The 14,541-nt window shown below is 43.1% G+C and overlaps 1 protein-coding gene across 1 annotated transcript; it reads left to right on the plus strand.

Moving 5' to 3' along the window:
* Window positions 1–759: 759 nt before the first annotated feature.
* SOD2 (superoxide dismutase 2) lies at window positions 760–13,133 on the plus strand. Its single transcript, XM_036110067.2, has 5 exons — window positions 760–934; window positions 1,280–1,482; window positions 6,588–6,704; window positions 8,473–8,652; window positions 10,257–13,133. The coding sequence occupies exons 1-5, from the start codon at window positions 912–914 to the stop codon at window positions 10,400–10,402; spliced, it is 669 nt and encodes a 222-aa protein (XP_035965960.1). The 5' UTR covers window positions 760–911; the 3' UTR covers window positions 10,403–13,133.
* Window positions 13,134–14,541: the final 1,408 nt, after the last annotated feature.

Here is a 14,541-nt window from a genome sequence, read left to right on the forward strand (position 1 = left end):
AGTCACTCTGAACAAACACTCAGGACCTGACTGGTAAGGCTTAGTAATCAAGAAAGTACGAACTTTCGGTTCTAATCCACTCTTTTACTTATTAACTGTGTGATCAGGGCAACCTGCTTAACTTCAGTGAGCTCATTAATATCGTCTGGAGTCAACGATACCTACTCTAGGAGTGAAATAAAGATAAATGCATATAAACCCAGCAGCATAGTCCCTGGCACATTGCAGGCGTTCAGTAACACTATTATCAGGCCGCCCCGGTCCTGGCTCCGGTCCCAAGGTCAAATTCACTCGGAAAGAAAGGTCACATCGGGCAGCGGCTGGAGGGGCACCGGCTCTACACCCTACCAGCGCTCAGGACTCTCCTTCCTGAGGGACCTCCCTAGCTCGCTAGGGCGCGCCAAGGCTGCTCAGGGAAACCGCAGCCTTCCCTCCCAGGAGTCGCCGGACCCCACCGCGGCCCTGAGGCGCCGGGAGCAAAGGGGCGGGGTTGCGCCGGCTGCGCCTGCTGAGGCCCTCCCCGCGGGCCCCCGAGGGGGGCGGGGGGGGGGGGGGGGGCGGGCGGGGCTGCGGGCCGTACCATCTTCCACCATGGGGGAGGTAGAGCGCGGCCCTCCCTTTGGTCGCACGCTCAGAAGCGGGCAGGTGGGCGCCGCCGTTCCCCTGGCCCCCTGGGGCAGGTCCCTCATGTCCCTCCTTTTCGCATCCCCTGGGCTCAGGGCGCGGGCTGGCTCCGGCAGGGCAGACCCCGAGGCCGCGCGCCCCCCGGCGTGGGAGCGGCAGGCGCAGGGGGCGGAGCCCGTGGAGGTCGGCGGTGTCCTTGCGGCGCGGCCCGAGGCGTGCGTCTGTGTACGCCGGGCCGTCGGCGCGGCGGGTCGACTCTGCGGCCTAGACTGCTGGCGTAGCTCACCATGTTGTCCCGGGCAGCGCGCAGGTGAGGCGGCTGGGCCGCATGGCGCAGCGGGGACGGGTCACGGCCCGGAGGGCGAAGGCGCACGGGCGGCCGCCTCCACCGGCCCCGCTCCGTGCGTGCCCGCGCCGGCGCGGCGGGTCCCGGGCATCTTCGGGGCCCCGGCGTCGTGGGGACGCGGCGGGCGGCCCTGCGTCAGGGCAGGTGTCCGCTGAGCGCGTCCCGGTGCTGCCGCGGCGCAGGGCTGCCGCGTTGGTTTAAAGCTTCAGCGAATGTGGAGGGCGAGCGAGCAAGCGGTAGAAAGGCCCAGATGGCGCTGGGTCTGCGTAGACGCGTGAGCGAATCGGTCTGCGTCTGCTCTCTTTCCAGCACGAGCCGGACGCTGGTGCCGGCGCTGGGGTCGCTGGCTTCCAGACAGAAGCACAGCCTCCCCGACTTGCCGTACGATTATGGCGCCCTGGAGCCTCACATCAACGCCCAGATCATGCAGCTGCACCACAGCAAGCACCACGCGACCTACGTGAACAACCTGAATGTCATCGAGGAGAAGTATCTGGAGGCGCTGGAGAAGGGTAGGTGCCAGGCTGCCTGCCGGCGAGAAACCACCGGGAAGGGGACAGCGAGGCGCGGCCCCGGGAGCCAGTCCCTCCGTTCAGGAGAGCGGCTCCTCCGCGTGTTCTGGAATTGACGGGGGGTCAGGATTCACAAGGAATGCAGTCATTTTGGGGGAAACTGAAACAGGCCTGTGTGTATCTACTAATACTTAGAATTCAGTATTATGATATAATATGGACGTACACTCCCCCCCCCCCCCCCAAAGAGCTTAGTTGACAAAACCAGTAAGGAGCGTGTGGACTTTGTGGCTGGGGGCGTGTGTGTACGAGGATCTGTGTTTTAATGTCTCTGTACAAAATCCTATTACACTTTTCAGCCTACTAATCAGTGGCTTGCACGAGAAAAATAATTGACGGTATGTATTGCTTAATAAGCTGCCCAGTTAAAAGATGTATTTTTTCCAAGTTTATTGACTTTAGGTCCTCTGAAATTTGAGTAAATTTCAGACCGTGACATCTTGTTGACGGGGGGCATCTAGTGGGAAAATGTAGAATTTCAGCCTGATTGCATGAGGTAATTGGCTAAACAAAAACAAGAGGAAGTTGCCACATTCTGGAAGATTTGTGACGGGAACCATGAGTACGGGGAAAAATTTTGGTGATTTGTACGGGAAAGGGGTTTTAGAAAATAACAAATTCGGGGAAGATGTGGTAATGATGACAAGGTGGGGAATATCCCAGTTGTGAAATTATTTCCTGCATGATAACACCTGACAACTTGAACCTTTCTCTTCAATATTTTAAAAACAACTTAATTTCAGTCCTTCTCTTGTGCAATCACACCTTTACTTGTTTTCATGAAAGTTACTGAAAACAAAAAAAGCTGTACATTATGTTGTATTATGTTGACTATAAATTAATAAGTACCTACAAAGTTTTCTTTTATTTAAAAAATTATATATTTTAAAGACTGTCGAAGAATTAAATTTTCATGTTTGAAAATTTGGGGCAAAAGTATTAAGTGACATAAACATCATCAATCTCATTAAAAGTAGGTAAATAAATACTTTTCAAACAAAAGTATTTAACTTGTACTTAACAGGAAAAAAATTGAATTGAAACCAAGGAAAATGTTGAACTTAATAGTATTTTTAAAAGCAGATTGCAAAGCCCCGCACATTTCTATTTATTACTATTATTTTTTATTTTTTTTAAAGATTTTATTTGTTTATTTGACAAGAGACATAGAGAGCACAAGCAGGCAGAGCGGCAGGGAGAGGGAGAAGCAGGCTCTCTGTGGACCAGGGAGCCTGACGCAGGGCTGGATCCCAGGACCCTGGGATCATGACCTGAGCCGAAGGCAGACACTTAACCACCTGAGCCACTCAGAAGCCCCAATTACTACTTTTTTTTTTTTTTTTTAAGCTCTATACCCAATGTGGGGCTCGAACTCACAACCCCAAGATTGAGTCGTATGCTCTACCAACTGAGCCAGCCAGGCACCCCCCAAATTTATATTAAAGTTTATTTATTTATTCAGTTTATTTATTTGAGAGAGAGAGAGAGAGAGCACAAGCAGGGAGGAGGAGCGGAGGAAGAGGGAGAAGCAGACCTCCTGCTGAGCAGGGAGCCCGCCAAGCAGCTTGAACCCAGGACCCTGGGATCTCCACCCGAGCTGAAGGCAGACGCTTAACCAGCTGAGCCACCCAGGCACCCCTATATTAAAATTTAAAAATGATGAAGTGGCTCAGTCGGTTAAGTGTCTGCCTTTGGCTCGGGTCATGATCCCAGGCTCCTGGGATCTAGTTCTGCATCGGGCTCCTTGCTCAGTGGGGAGCCTGCTTCTTCCTCTGCCTGCTGCTCCCCCTGCTTGTGCGCATGCTCTCTCTCTGACAAATAAATAAGATCTTTTTTTTAAAAGATTTTATTTATTTATTTGACAGAGAGACAGCGAGAGAGGGAACACAAGCAGGGGGAGTGGGAGAGAGAGAAGCAGGCTTCCCGCAGAGCAGGGAGCCCGATGCGGGGCTCGATCCCAGGACCCTGGGACCATGACCTGAGCTGAAGACAGACGCTTAATGACTGAGCCACCCAGGCGCCCCTAAATAAATAAAATCTTAAAAAAAAAAATGATGAAGTAAACTTTAAGAGATTGAGATTATTAAGCTGGTTTTCAATAGCATGTTTCTTTCCCATTAGAAAAATTTAGTTACTGTTGATTTATTAAAAAACAACATAAAACCTACATTTATTTTTAGGGTGATTTTCCTAGAATAATTTCTAAGAGGGACACTGATCTATAACAAAATTATATTGTGAACATAATAACAACAAGAAGTTGGCATCTTAAAACAACTCTCCAAGATGATCTGTGTATTCTGAGATCACTTGGCCCTTTCCTCCTCTCCGAGGTATGCCCTAAGAACAGATTAGAGAACTTCTTCTATTATGTAAACTCCCTAAGCACAGAGCTCTCAGTGGTTCTTTGTGTCTTCCACTTTGTCTCTTAGTATCTTGTGAATAATAAGCCCTTGGGATTTAATTGAACAAGGGAATTGCCATTTTCCCTAATAGTTAATCTTAGCTTCTTAAAGGCATGGAAAAGAATATTTTGCCTACTTATTTAGCAAGGTAGAAAAAAAGTCTTCCAATGTGATTTTTTTTTTAAGTATAGATATCAGAGAATTAGTTTTTTTTTTTTTCATAAAAACTACATTTAATGTATTCAGTTATCTAGTCAATCAAACATTTATTGATGGGGCGCCTGGGTGGCTCAGTCGTTAAGCGTCTGCCTTCGGCTCAGGTCACGATCCCAGCGTCCTGGGATCGAGCCTGGCATCGGGCTCCCTGCTCCGCAGGAAGCCTGCTTCTCCCTCTCCCACTCCCCCTGCTTGTGTTCCCTCTCTCGCTGTGTCTTTCTCTGTCAAATAAATAAATAAAATCTTTAAAAAAAAAAAAAAAAAAAAACATTTATTGAGTGCCTGGTATGTAGGAGGCAATATATCGGCCCCTGGGACACAGCAGTGCACGGAAGTCCTTGTTATTATTGGAGCTTTTGTTCTAGCGGGGAGACAGATGGACAAGTAAATATGTAGTAGTATGCCAGGGCTGTAAGTCCTATCAAGAAAAACAAGTTGGGGAAGTGGTGAAAATTGCCCATTTTATATTGTGGTTTGAGAGGGCTTCACTGATGAGGTTGCCATGTCCGTGGAGACATGACGGAGAAATGTGGGAATGAGCCACGAGGCTATCTTCAGCAAGAGTATTCCATTCCAGTCCAGGCAACAGCTAGGGTTAGGAACAGTTAGGGTTAGGAAACCCTAAACTGGAGCAGGCTGAGCTTCTCTTGGAAGTGCAAGGAGGCCAGTGTGGCTAGAGCTGGGCCAGCGAGGAAATGCACAGGGTCAGATGACCTGTATCTTTGAAGGCGGTTGTAGGGACTTGGGGTTCACTCTGAGTGAGAGGAGCAGCCTTTGGAGGGCTTTGACTAGAGGAGTGCCACGATCAGTGTGGGGTGCAGAGGAGCCCTCCGGCCAGTGTTGAGAACAGACTGTAGGGGGCCCGTGTGGAAGCAGGAGACCAGTATGGGATATGGTGGCACAGGTGCCGGTAGGTGATGCTGCTCGTCTGCACCAGAAGCAGGAAGAAGGGACTGGATTCTGGATCTTTTTAACGGTAGAGCTGGCTTTGCCGGTGGGTATGTTGGTGGGTTGAACGTGGTGTGAGGGGAAAGGAGTAAGAAATGACCAGGTCCTCGGGTGGGGTGGGAGGGATGGGGTGACTGGGTGATGGACACTGGGGAGGGTATGTGTTCTGGTAAGCGCTGTGAATTGTGCAAGACTGTTGAATCTCAGATCTGTACCTCTGAAACAAATAATGCAATATATGTTAAGAAAGAAAAAAAGAAGAAGAAGAATGTAGCAGGAGGGGAAGAATGAAGGGGGGGAAATCGGAGGGGGAGAAGAACCATGAGAGACAATGGACTCTGAAAAACAAACTGAGGGTTCTAGAGGGGAGGGGGTTGGGAGGATGGGTTAGCCTGGTGATGGGTATTGAGGAGGGCACGTTCTGCATGGAGCACTGGGTGTTATGCACAAACAATGAATCATGGAACACTATATCTAAAACTAATGATGTAATGTATGGGGATTAACATAACAATAAAAAAATTAAAAAAAAAAAAAAAAGATAAAAAAAAAAGAAATGACCAGGTCCTCAGAAATGTCCTGAGAAAGCAGCTGGGCTGGGGAAGGCCGTTGGAGGGTAAGTTTGGGATTGGAAATCTGAAGTTGAGTCTTGAATATGCTGAATATTTTGTTGATGTAACATTGAACTATTTCCCAATGGAATAGTTGTCTATCTAGAAAATGAGAGCTGAAAATCTACCATTTTTTTAAAAAACTTATATTTATTTTTAGTAATCTCTACCCCCACGGTGGGGCTTGAACTCACCACCTTGAGACCGAGAGTTGTATGCTCTACTGACTGAGCCAACCAGGCGCCCCTGAAAATTTACCATTTAGTACTGTTTATGGAACCACACATACCGCATTTCACTGTTTTCTATCTTTGTTCTCATTGTTGCTGAAATCTTTTTTTTTCTTTTTTCTTTTCTTTTCTTTTCTTTACTTATTTGACAGAGATAGAGGGAGGGCACAAGCAGGGGGAGTGGCAGGCAGAGGGAGAGGGAGAAGCAGGCTCCCCGGCTGAGCAGGGAGCCCAATGCGGGGCTCAATCCCAGGACCCTGAGATCATGACCTGAGCTGAAGGCACAGGCTTAACTGACTGAGCCACGCAGGCGCCCCTGCTGAAATCTTTAATATCCAAGAAAACTTTGAGTTCTTTGAAGCTCAGGAAAGAATTTTCTGCATGCTTTGCACCCCCTGCTGGGACACTCATTGAGTTGTTCAGAATGTTATTAATTGAATTGAAAATCCACTGGGACAAATAATTTTTTAAGATAATCTTTTGTTGTTGTTGTTGTTGTTTGAAATTGTGGAATTTTAGGACCGATAGGGATGTTATAGATAAGCTAGTCTAATTATCTGACGTTTTACAAAGAAAATGGTGTATAGAATGTTTGAAAAGTAAGAATTTTAAAAAGTATGTTTGCCTCTTTACAGGTGACATTACAACTCAGGTAGCTCTTCAGCCTGGGCTCAAATTCAATGGCGGAGGCCATATCAATCATTCCATCTTCTGGACAAACCTGAGCCCTAAGGGCGGTGGAGAACCCAGAGGTTGGTAGATACTGGTGTAGTCTTAGCTACATTTTGTGCATGATGGGAATGACGGTTGCTTTTCTTATGTTAATTCTGAGATATCATAGTGGCATATTTTTCATAGCAAGGAGTACAACAAAGTTGTAACTTTGAAAGGGACATGTGTAGGAATGGAGAGTACATTCAGGGAGTTACGTCATCAGCTTTTATACACATACAGTGTCAGATACGGTGTCAACTTCTGGTTGAAATGTGCTGTACATTAGAACAAGACTGGTAAATGGTTTTTAGAAAAGTTGAGCAGCCTGGGGGTGGGTAAGATACTTAATCATTCTGTATCTACTTTCTTCATCTGTACGATACAGGGACAGTAATAGAGCTGTTTTGAAAAATAAGTTATCAAACATAAAATGCTCAGAATAGTGCCTTTTGCTATTATTTTCCTGCTCTTCCTAACTGATAAAAAGTTAGTTGTCCCAGAAAATTAGGTTTTCCAGGACACCTGGAGGGTAAATGAGGGGACTACAGAGCTAATGGTCTTGTTCACTCTGGCTCGTTTACTTGACTTCCTGTGTCTCTCGTGGAGGCCCAGAGGACTTAATTACCCTCCTCATCCCAGGGAAGGTATGGGGCATAAGTAGAGCTCTCCCTGTCTGGGCTTCTGGCATGTACCTTAAGTTTCTGTGGGTTTATTTGGTTTTTTTTTTTTTTTTTTTTTTTAAAGATTTTATTTATTTATTTGAGACAGAGAGAATGAGAGAGAGAGAGAGCACATGAGAGGGGTGAGGGTCATAGGGAGAAGCAGGCTCCCCGCCGAGCAGGGAGCCCGATGCGGGACTCGATCCAGGGACTCCAGGATCATGACCTGAGCCGAAGGCAGCCGCTTAACCAACTGAGCCACCCAGGCGCCCTGGGTTTATTTGTTTTTAATTGTTTTGTAGAAGGCATCTTAGGCACTTGTAATAAGCAATTTCATTTGGAAGTAAAGATGAATGGGAGAGTAAATTTGAGAAGCTGGGCATTTCTTTTTATGAGTTAGGTCTGCAGACGGTGACTTAATACTTCTGAGGTTTTGGGATTCAGTAGAATGTCAGAGGTGCCCATTTTCAGCCAACAGGTCTTGGTTCTCTGACACTTTGGGTTATCTGTACCACTTTATTCTATTATTTGTGCTTATAATAGATAATTACTATCTATTATAATAGATAATCAGAGAAGTGATATTTTGGCCTACTTGATTTGGTTGATGTGCTCAATCTAGAATTATATGTTACATTGCTACAGAATAAAAGGACAATAGCTCTTATAGTGTACCCTTTGTTCAGTAATAAAAGACAAAAATCACTCTCTTTAAAATTACATAATTGTGATAGGAAAGATCAGGCTGCCTTGGGGAAGAACCAAATAACAACCATAAAATTTTATTCCCAAATTGAGACAGAATAGGTAGGGTAGAAGTCAAAGTAAAATTTTCTGTTGAAGGGAAACAAGAAAGCTAACGGAAAATATTATTTCTTTTCTGATGGAAATAGCACAGTGAGGGAAGAAATCCCTCTAACATGGTTCAGTAACAAACCCGTGAATTACAGTTGTGAGACCTTATGATGCTAGTGTCAAGGCAGGAGTAACGTAGTGCCGTCTAGGCTCACTGGGTTATATTATGTCTTCCGATGTTGTCTAGCTGTATCTTGTGCCTTATGACAGGCAAATTTTAATATATGTAATAAAATTGTTTATTGTTACAGTCTGTTCACTTATGCATGTTGTTGGATTTTTTTTAAAATAGGGGAATTGCTGGAAGCCATCAAACGTGATTTTGGTTCCTTCGACAAATTTAAGGAGAAGTTGACCACCGTATCCGTTGGCGTCCAAGGCTCAGGTTGGGGTTGGCTTGGTTTCAGTAAGGAACAGGGACGCTTGCAGATTGCTGCTTGTTTTAACCAGGATCCCCTGCAAGGAACAACAGGTTAGGTTTGAAAATTGTTTCACATTCATTAGTGGGAGATGGTTCACTGTAAAGCATTTACCTTGAAATAAGGAACAAGAGCAGCGATTAAACCTATTGTGAGCATGTCCTAATGTGAGTAGATCTTAACAGCTGATAATACCCTGAGTCTTGTGTAAGCAAAAATGCTTTAAAAGCCCTTGATGTTTTGCAAAATTAGCACATGTAATTTTACAGATACATTAACAAAACATGTTTTGAACATAAACCCTGCTTCATTTGACAGAGAATGCGTATCAGCTTACATAATTACATGCACTGAAATTAGATAAACACCACTGCAGGAGGAAAAGACCTGGAAGCCGAGTTTGACCTCAGGCCTTGGACCCTCAGCCCGTCTGCTGAGCACCTGTGGTCAGAATGGCACTAGAGCTCAGATTTCCAGACTTACGCCTTTTTGGGGGGTTTTGGTTTTGGTATAGGAAAATATTTGGCTTAGAAGCTCCAGGCTGGGGACACCAAATCCTTTTCCATGTTGAGCCAGATTGAATCAGAATGTCTTTAGGAAATAGTCACAAGGCATCCAGCAGTTAGTGGGAACTTTGATCCTCAATGTAACAGACCTGTGGTGACGTCTTAACATCAATTATCTGTAGTTCTCAGCCATGTTTTCTGCCTCAACACATGCCCGCAGACTTGCTTACATGCCTCATTTCCCTGGATATATTCAGATTTAGCCAGGCTCTAAATGGCTCTTTTGGGAAAGTGAAATGCTGGAGAATGTTCAGAGAGTCGGGTCTACCTTTGAAGGTACCTTACAGACAAGGCTGTGATTTCCAGGTGAACCATGGCCACACCTGCTTCTCTTCCACTTGAGGAAAGCCCATTGGAATGAAAATCCGTAAAAGTCACGGCAGTTTACAGAGGGGAAAAATCATTTATAAACTTTGTTACCTTAATTATTCATAATACATGATTAGTGACATACCTCCCCACTGCTCAAGACCTACTGGTTGGTACTTGTTTTCCTAAAGGAGAGCTTGTCATTTAGTTTGAGAGTTTTTGAAAATGAGTGTTGTGTAAGTAATTCCTTCTTTACACTATTTAATTTCTGAGGACAGTGTCTCTTTTTCTTTGGTCCTGTTCAGTTTTCCTTGTTAACTTATTCTTTCTGTTAGTGTCTCATAAATGCTCTGTATTCTCTGAGACTAACATTAGCCTTAGGAGCAGAGCGGGTTCTCCTAAAACTCCCCTGACTGCTTTGGAAGGTCCTCAAGCACCCCCACAAACATGGTACCTTACTGATCGCCCGAGAATTGGCTCATGGATAGCTTTGTTGGTATTTCAAGAACAGCTCTTAAAATACCGTACTTAATTTTCCAAACTCTATTTTAAATTTTTTACTCTTTATCTCATTTTCTTCCAAAGAGCAAAGCTTAAAAACATTTTTATGGGATGTTTATTCTTAGGCGAATTTCCTACTTGTAAAAGAAACTGAAAAATGGATGGGAATGTTGTGAAGGGTAATTTTGTATGGAAAGGATAAAGTTTCAGTGGAGAAGATGCAGTTACGTTTTAGATTGAAATTCATAGTTTTTGCTTTTTTCCCCCCTTCTCTCCAATAGGTCTTATTCCACTACTGGGGATCGATGTGTGGGAGCATGCTTATTACCTTCAGTATAAAAATGTCAGACCGGATTACCTAAAAGCTATTTGGAATGTAATCAACTGGGAGAATGTAACGGAGAGATACATGGCTTGCAAAAAGTAAAACGTGATCATTACATTGAGCAAAATAAGCTTTTCACGACTATTTTTGTAGTAGTGCAGAGTACCGTAGTCTACCAGTAAGCTGCTCTATTGTAGCATTTCTAGCTTGTTCAAGCATTTGATGAACATGATTTAATGCTATGAATTTCTTGTTTTCAAATTTTGTTATTGGGCAACTGAAAATAGTAAGTGCTTTGTATGATTTAGTCTTTTGATTGAACATCATTTTCTGAGAGCTGAAACAGCCAGCAGGTGATAAAAGCCATCATAAAACCATCGAAAAGATCTCATCCCTGTCCTCTTAGGGCCTCTCGGGAAGCCTTTTGCCCCTTACTGCACTTGTAAAAAACCTGGTCCTTTGCCCAGTTGTTTAATGATAAAAGATTAAATTTGTTTCCCAAGGGAAACAGTTTTTCTATTGAAAATTGCTCTTTTTGTAAATAATCTTCTGTCTAGTAGTACTTGATATCACCCATGGGCCTTTAATTATTTTTGGTCACATGTTGCACAGGGTTAACACCATTTTGTCTTTTAAAAAATATCACTTGATTGCCAATTGAGAATTGCTCTATTATGAAAAGGAAATAGTCGTGCATTTGAATTTTTCTGTTGGGAGAAATAAAAAGACTTTTATGTGAAAGTTTGTCATCAAACATAGAAGTATGTGTTAGGTACCTGCTCAAAGCGGACAAATCTGGGCCTTGTTGATAAAATGAATGTTGGGAATGAGGCCACAGACTGTTCCAGCCAGGCGCTTGCTCCACGTTTCCACGCTGTTCACGAGCACCCCTCTGCAGAGCGGCAGCCTGGGTCGGGTGCTCTCTTCCCAGAGTGGCAGGTGGTTGGTTTCTGGATGTGGGCAGTGGCGTGTCCCTGCCCAGGAACATTGCTTTTCAAAGACTTGTTTTTGAGTTATTCCATCATATTTGATCTTCTTTTCTTTTAAAAAAATGCACAGTCACTATAGAGCTTTATGTTGTATAGTCCTTTAAATAAAGGAAAACGATACCCATAATCCAGTGACACAGCCTGTCAAATTGTGTTCCTGTTTCATGCTTGCAGGTGGGACTGTTTAAATGTAGCAGGGAGCCTTTTGTAATTTGGCTTGACATTGTCATGTCATTTTCCTTATTTTTGGTGGCTGTATAATTTATCAATTGGACACTTCCTAATTTATTTTAGTTCTGTACTGAATATTTCATTGGTTACTAATTGTTATTTATTCAAATAATCCTGTGGTGAGCAACACACATAGATTTTACCTTTTTTGGGAATACTTTTTCTATATAGGTTTTTTTCTTAAGCCTGTTTAGTAACTGGATGTTTTCCCGAGTTAGTATATTATTTTTTCCCCAAGTTTATTCTATTTTTTTTTTTTTTTTTTGCATGGAAAAATGGAGTAACTTAGCAGTTTCAATATTGAAGACTGAAGTTTAAAAAAATTAAATTTAAGGCACTTTTCTTTTAGAATTCAATTAGAAAGTACTTAGGCTTTCTGAATTGTCAGCAGCGTTGATGAGAGTAGTGATAACTGTGTATGCTTGTGGATTGAAGACACTTTGGAGACTAGGATTGCCATCCTTCATCTACCACAGTGGAGTGACTTTCATGGAGTGCAAATGAGAGTCATGTGCTTACCACTTACATATATGCATATATACACACATATATACATATACATACACACATATATGTATACGCAAGGCAGTGAACTCTTTAAATGGACCATTTAGAAAAGTAGAACCTTTTTGAAAGATGGCATTTTGAATACAAGTAGTCTGCCAGATCCTGGTTTGTATTGAACTAGCAGGTATGCAGAGATGACTGATTAATATAAAACTTTTTGACTGTTATTAAGCTTAAAGATTTCAAAAAAAATTCGATGTTGAAATTTCTATGGCACTCTATTTTTGCTCTGATTTTATGTTGTGGGAACAAGGGAAAGCACACTGTTTTTCCCTAAGGGTTTTGTTTTTTCCTCCCATCAGAAGATTTTAAGAGACAGATAATTTACAGATAAAGCTTTTAATCATCCAGCAGAAAATGAAACTTCAAGATTTTGTTTAGCTCTGTTTCTCATAATAGAAAAGACATAGAAAAGGTAAAAGCCATTTATTTTGAAATGAACCAAGCATTCATTGTTCATCCAAGAGGGATTTTTGTGACCACTCAGCAGTGCCTGCTCTAGTCTTAAATGTGCTTCGAACACCATCACGTGATTAATGCCGCAAGAAAACGGCATGAGACAAATGCTGTCTGAAGTAGAATCTGCTGCTTGAACTGTTGTGTAATAATTAAACTTTGATGTTGAGAAATTACAAGTTTTATTGCACACCTCAAATTCATGATCTTAAAATGCGATTTGAGTTTTCTGGTGACTACCTTTAAAAAAGTAACATCAAGACGATAAAATTAAGATTGATGTGTATTGTGAGTCATCTAAAACTAGGTCTAAATACAAATTTTATTTCCTATGTTAATTTAAGCAGGGGAGCTACTGTTTGGGAAAGCCGTTAGGTAAATCTTTTATAAATCAGTTTCTCATTTTCAGTCATACCTAATGATTGTGCAAGCTGATGTCCTGTCTTCTAAGGTACACATCAAACCTGGGATGCATTAAAAATCCTATAAGGTCCTGGATAGTTTTCATTTAATTATTCATTAGAGAAACATTTATTTTCCTATTGTGTGAAGTTTTTTGATTGTTAATAAAAGAATGTCAACTATCAAAAGAGGTCTGCATTATGCATGTGTGTCAAAACAATAATCTTGTAATGCTTTATCATTTTTACTGCTTTTCTGTGGGACAGGGATAATAAATGATAGGTAGTTGAAATTTTACTCTTAAAACTCAGAAGGCATATGAAGCCTATTCATATCTGTAGTAACATCTGATAATGAAATAGCATAGTATTTTATATACTAAATTATAAAGTTAGAACATCTTCAGACACTCACCAACAGAACATTGCCTTGGGGCGCCTGGGATGTTCTGTCGTTTGGGCATCCAACTCTTGGTTTCAGCTCAGGTCATGATCTCTGGGTCATGTGGTTGAGTACCATGTCAGAGTCCGAGCTCAGTGGGGAGCCTGCTTGAGATTCTCCCTCTCCCTCTCCCTTTGCACCTCCCCACTCTCTCTGTTTCAAATAAATGAATAAAATCTTAAAAAAAAAATATTGTCTTAACTATATACAGCACATCTTACGATAAAAAGCTGTTTACTTTTTTTTCCCCATAAAGTTCTGGGCAGGTGATATTTTATCCACTCATACTGGGAAGTAAGAGCTCACCTCATGCATCTTCCCCTGGACTCTCTGTATAACAGTCCTGGAAGGGGGAGTAAGGTGCCCCTGTTTGGTGAGGTCCTGCTGCTTGCTATCCCACGTGTGCTTGTAATGGGTGCTGTTCTCAAGACTCTTCCGGAACATATTAAGAAAAATAAGACCTCTCAATTTAGACTGTGAAAGGGAAAGAGAATGAGCGCTTCCGAGTCCCTGCTTTCTGCTAGTCATTTACTGTCCCATTGCATTCATGGCTTCTCTTAACACAGAGGCCATTCTGTGTTTGTCTTGGCCCCCACTAAAACAGGAGCTCCAGGAAGGCCCAGGACAGGAGATTCTTGTTCATTTGTGTCTTTGGTACTGAGCACATCATTTTGGCCCATATTCAAATATTTTTATTAAATGATGTGATATAATACTGTCCTCATTGTAAATACCTGTATTTGCAAGGCTCAGTTCACTTACCAAGTTCACCTGCCAAAACCCACACGGATGTTTGATGGCAGAACTGCTGTGACTGAAGGCCTTACGCCTGCCCCTCTCCCTGCTGCTGGCCTTCGCGTGGCACAGGAAGAACAGTGAATTTCATGGCAGGCCTGGAGCCCAGGCCTGGTGCTTTCACTCAGCACCCGTGGGATGCGGTCAGCACGCCTGTTTCATGTCCTATCCCTTTGATGTAGAATGATAGATTTGGAGAGAGCATCTTAGGTGCCAACTCCCAGCATTTTATGGATTTATCTGTGTATTGACTAAAATTGTGGTGGATAAGTGAATACTGATTACACGAAATGTTAATGTCACAAAGGGCATCCGTCCAGCTTACGTCCTTTGAACAAGGTTCTCCAACAATGGAAGTCT

Source organism: Halichoerus grypus, chromosome 9 (genome assembly GCF_964656455.1).
Source record: "Halichoerus grypus chromosome 9, mHalGry1.hap1.1, whole genome shotgun sequence".
In the NCBI taxonomy this organism is placed as follows: Eukaryota; Metazoa; Chordata; class Mammalia; order Carnivora; family Phocidae; genus Halichoerus; species Halichoerus grypus.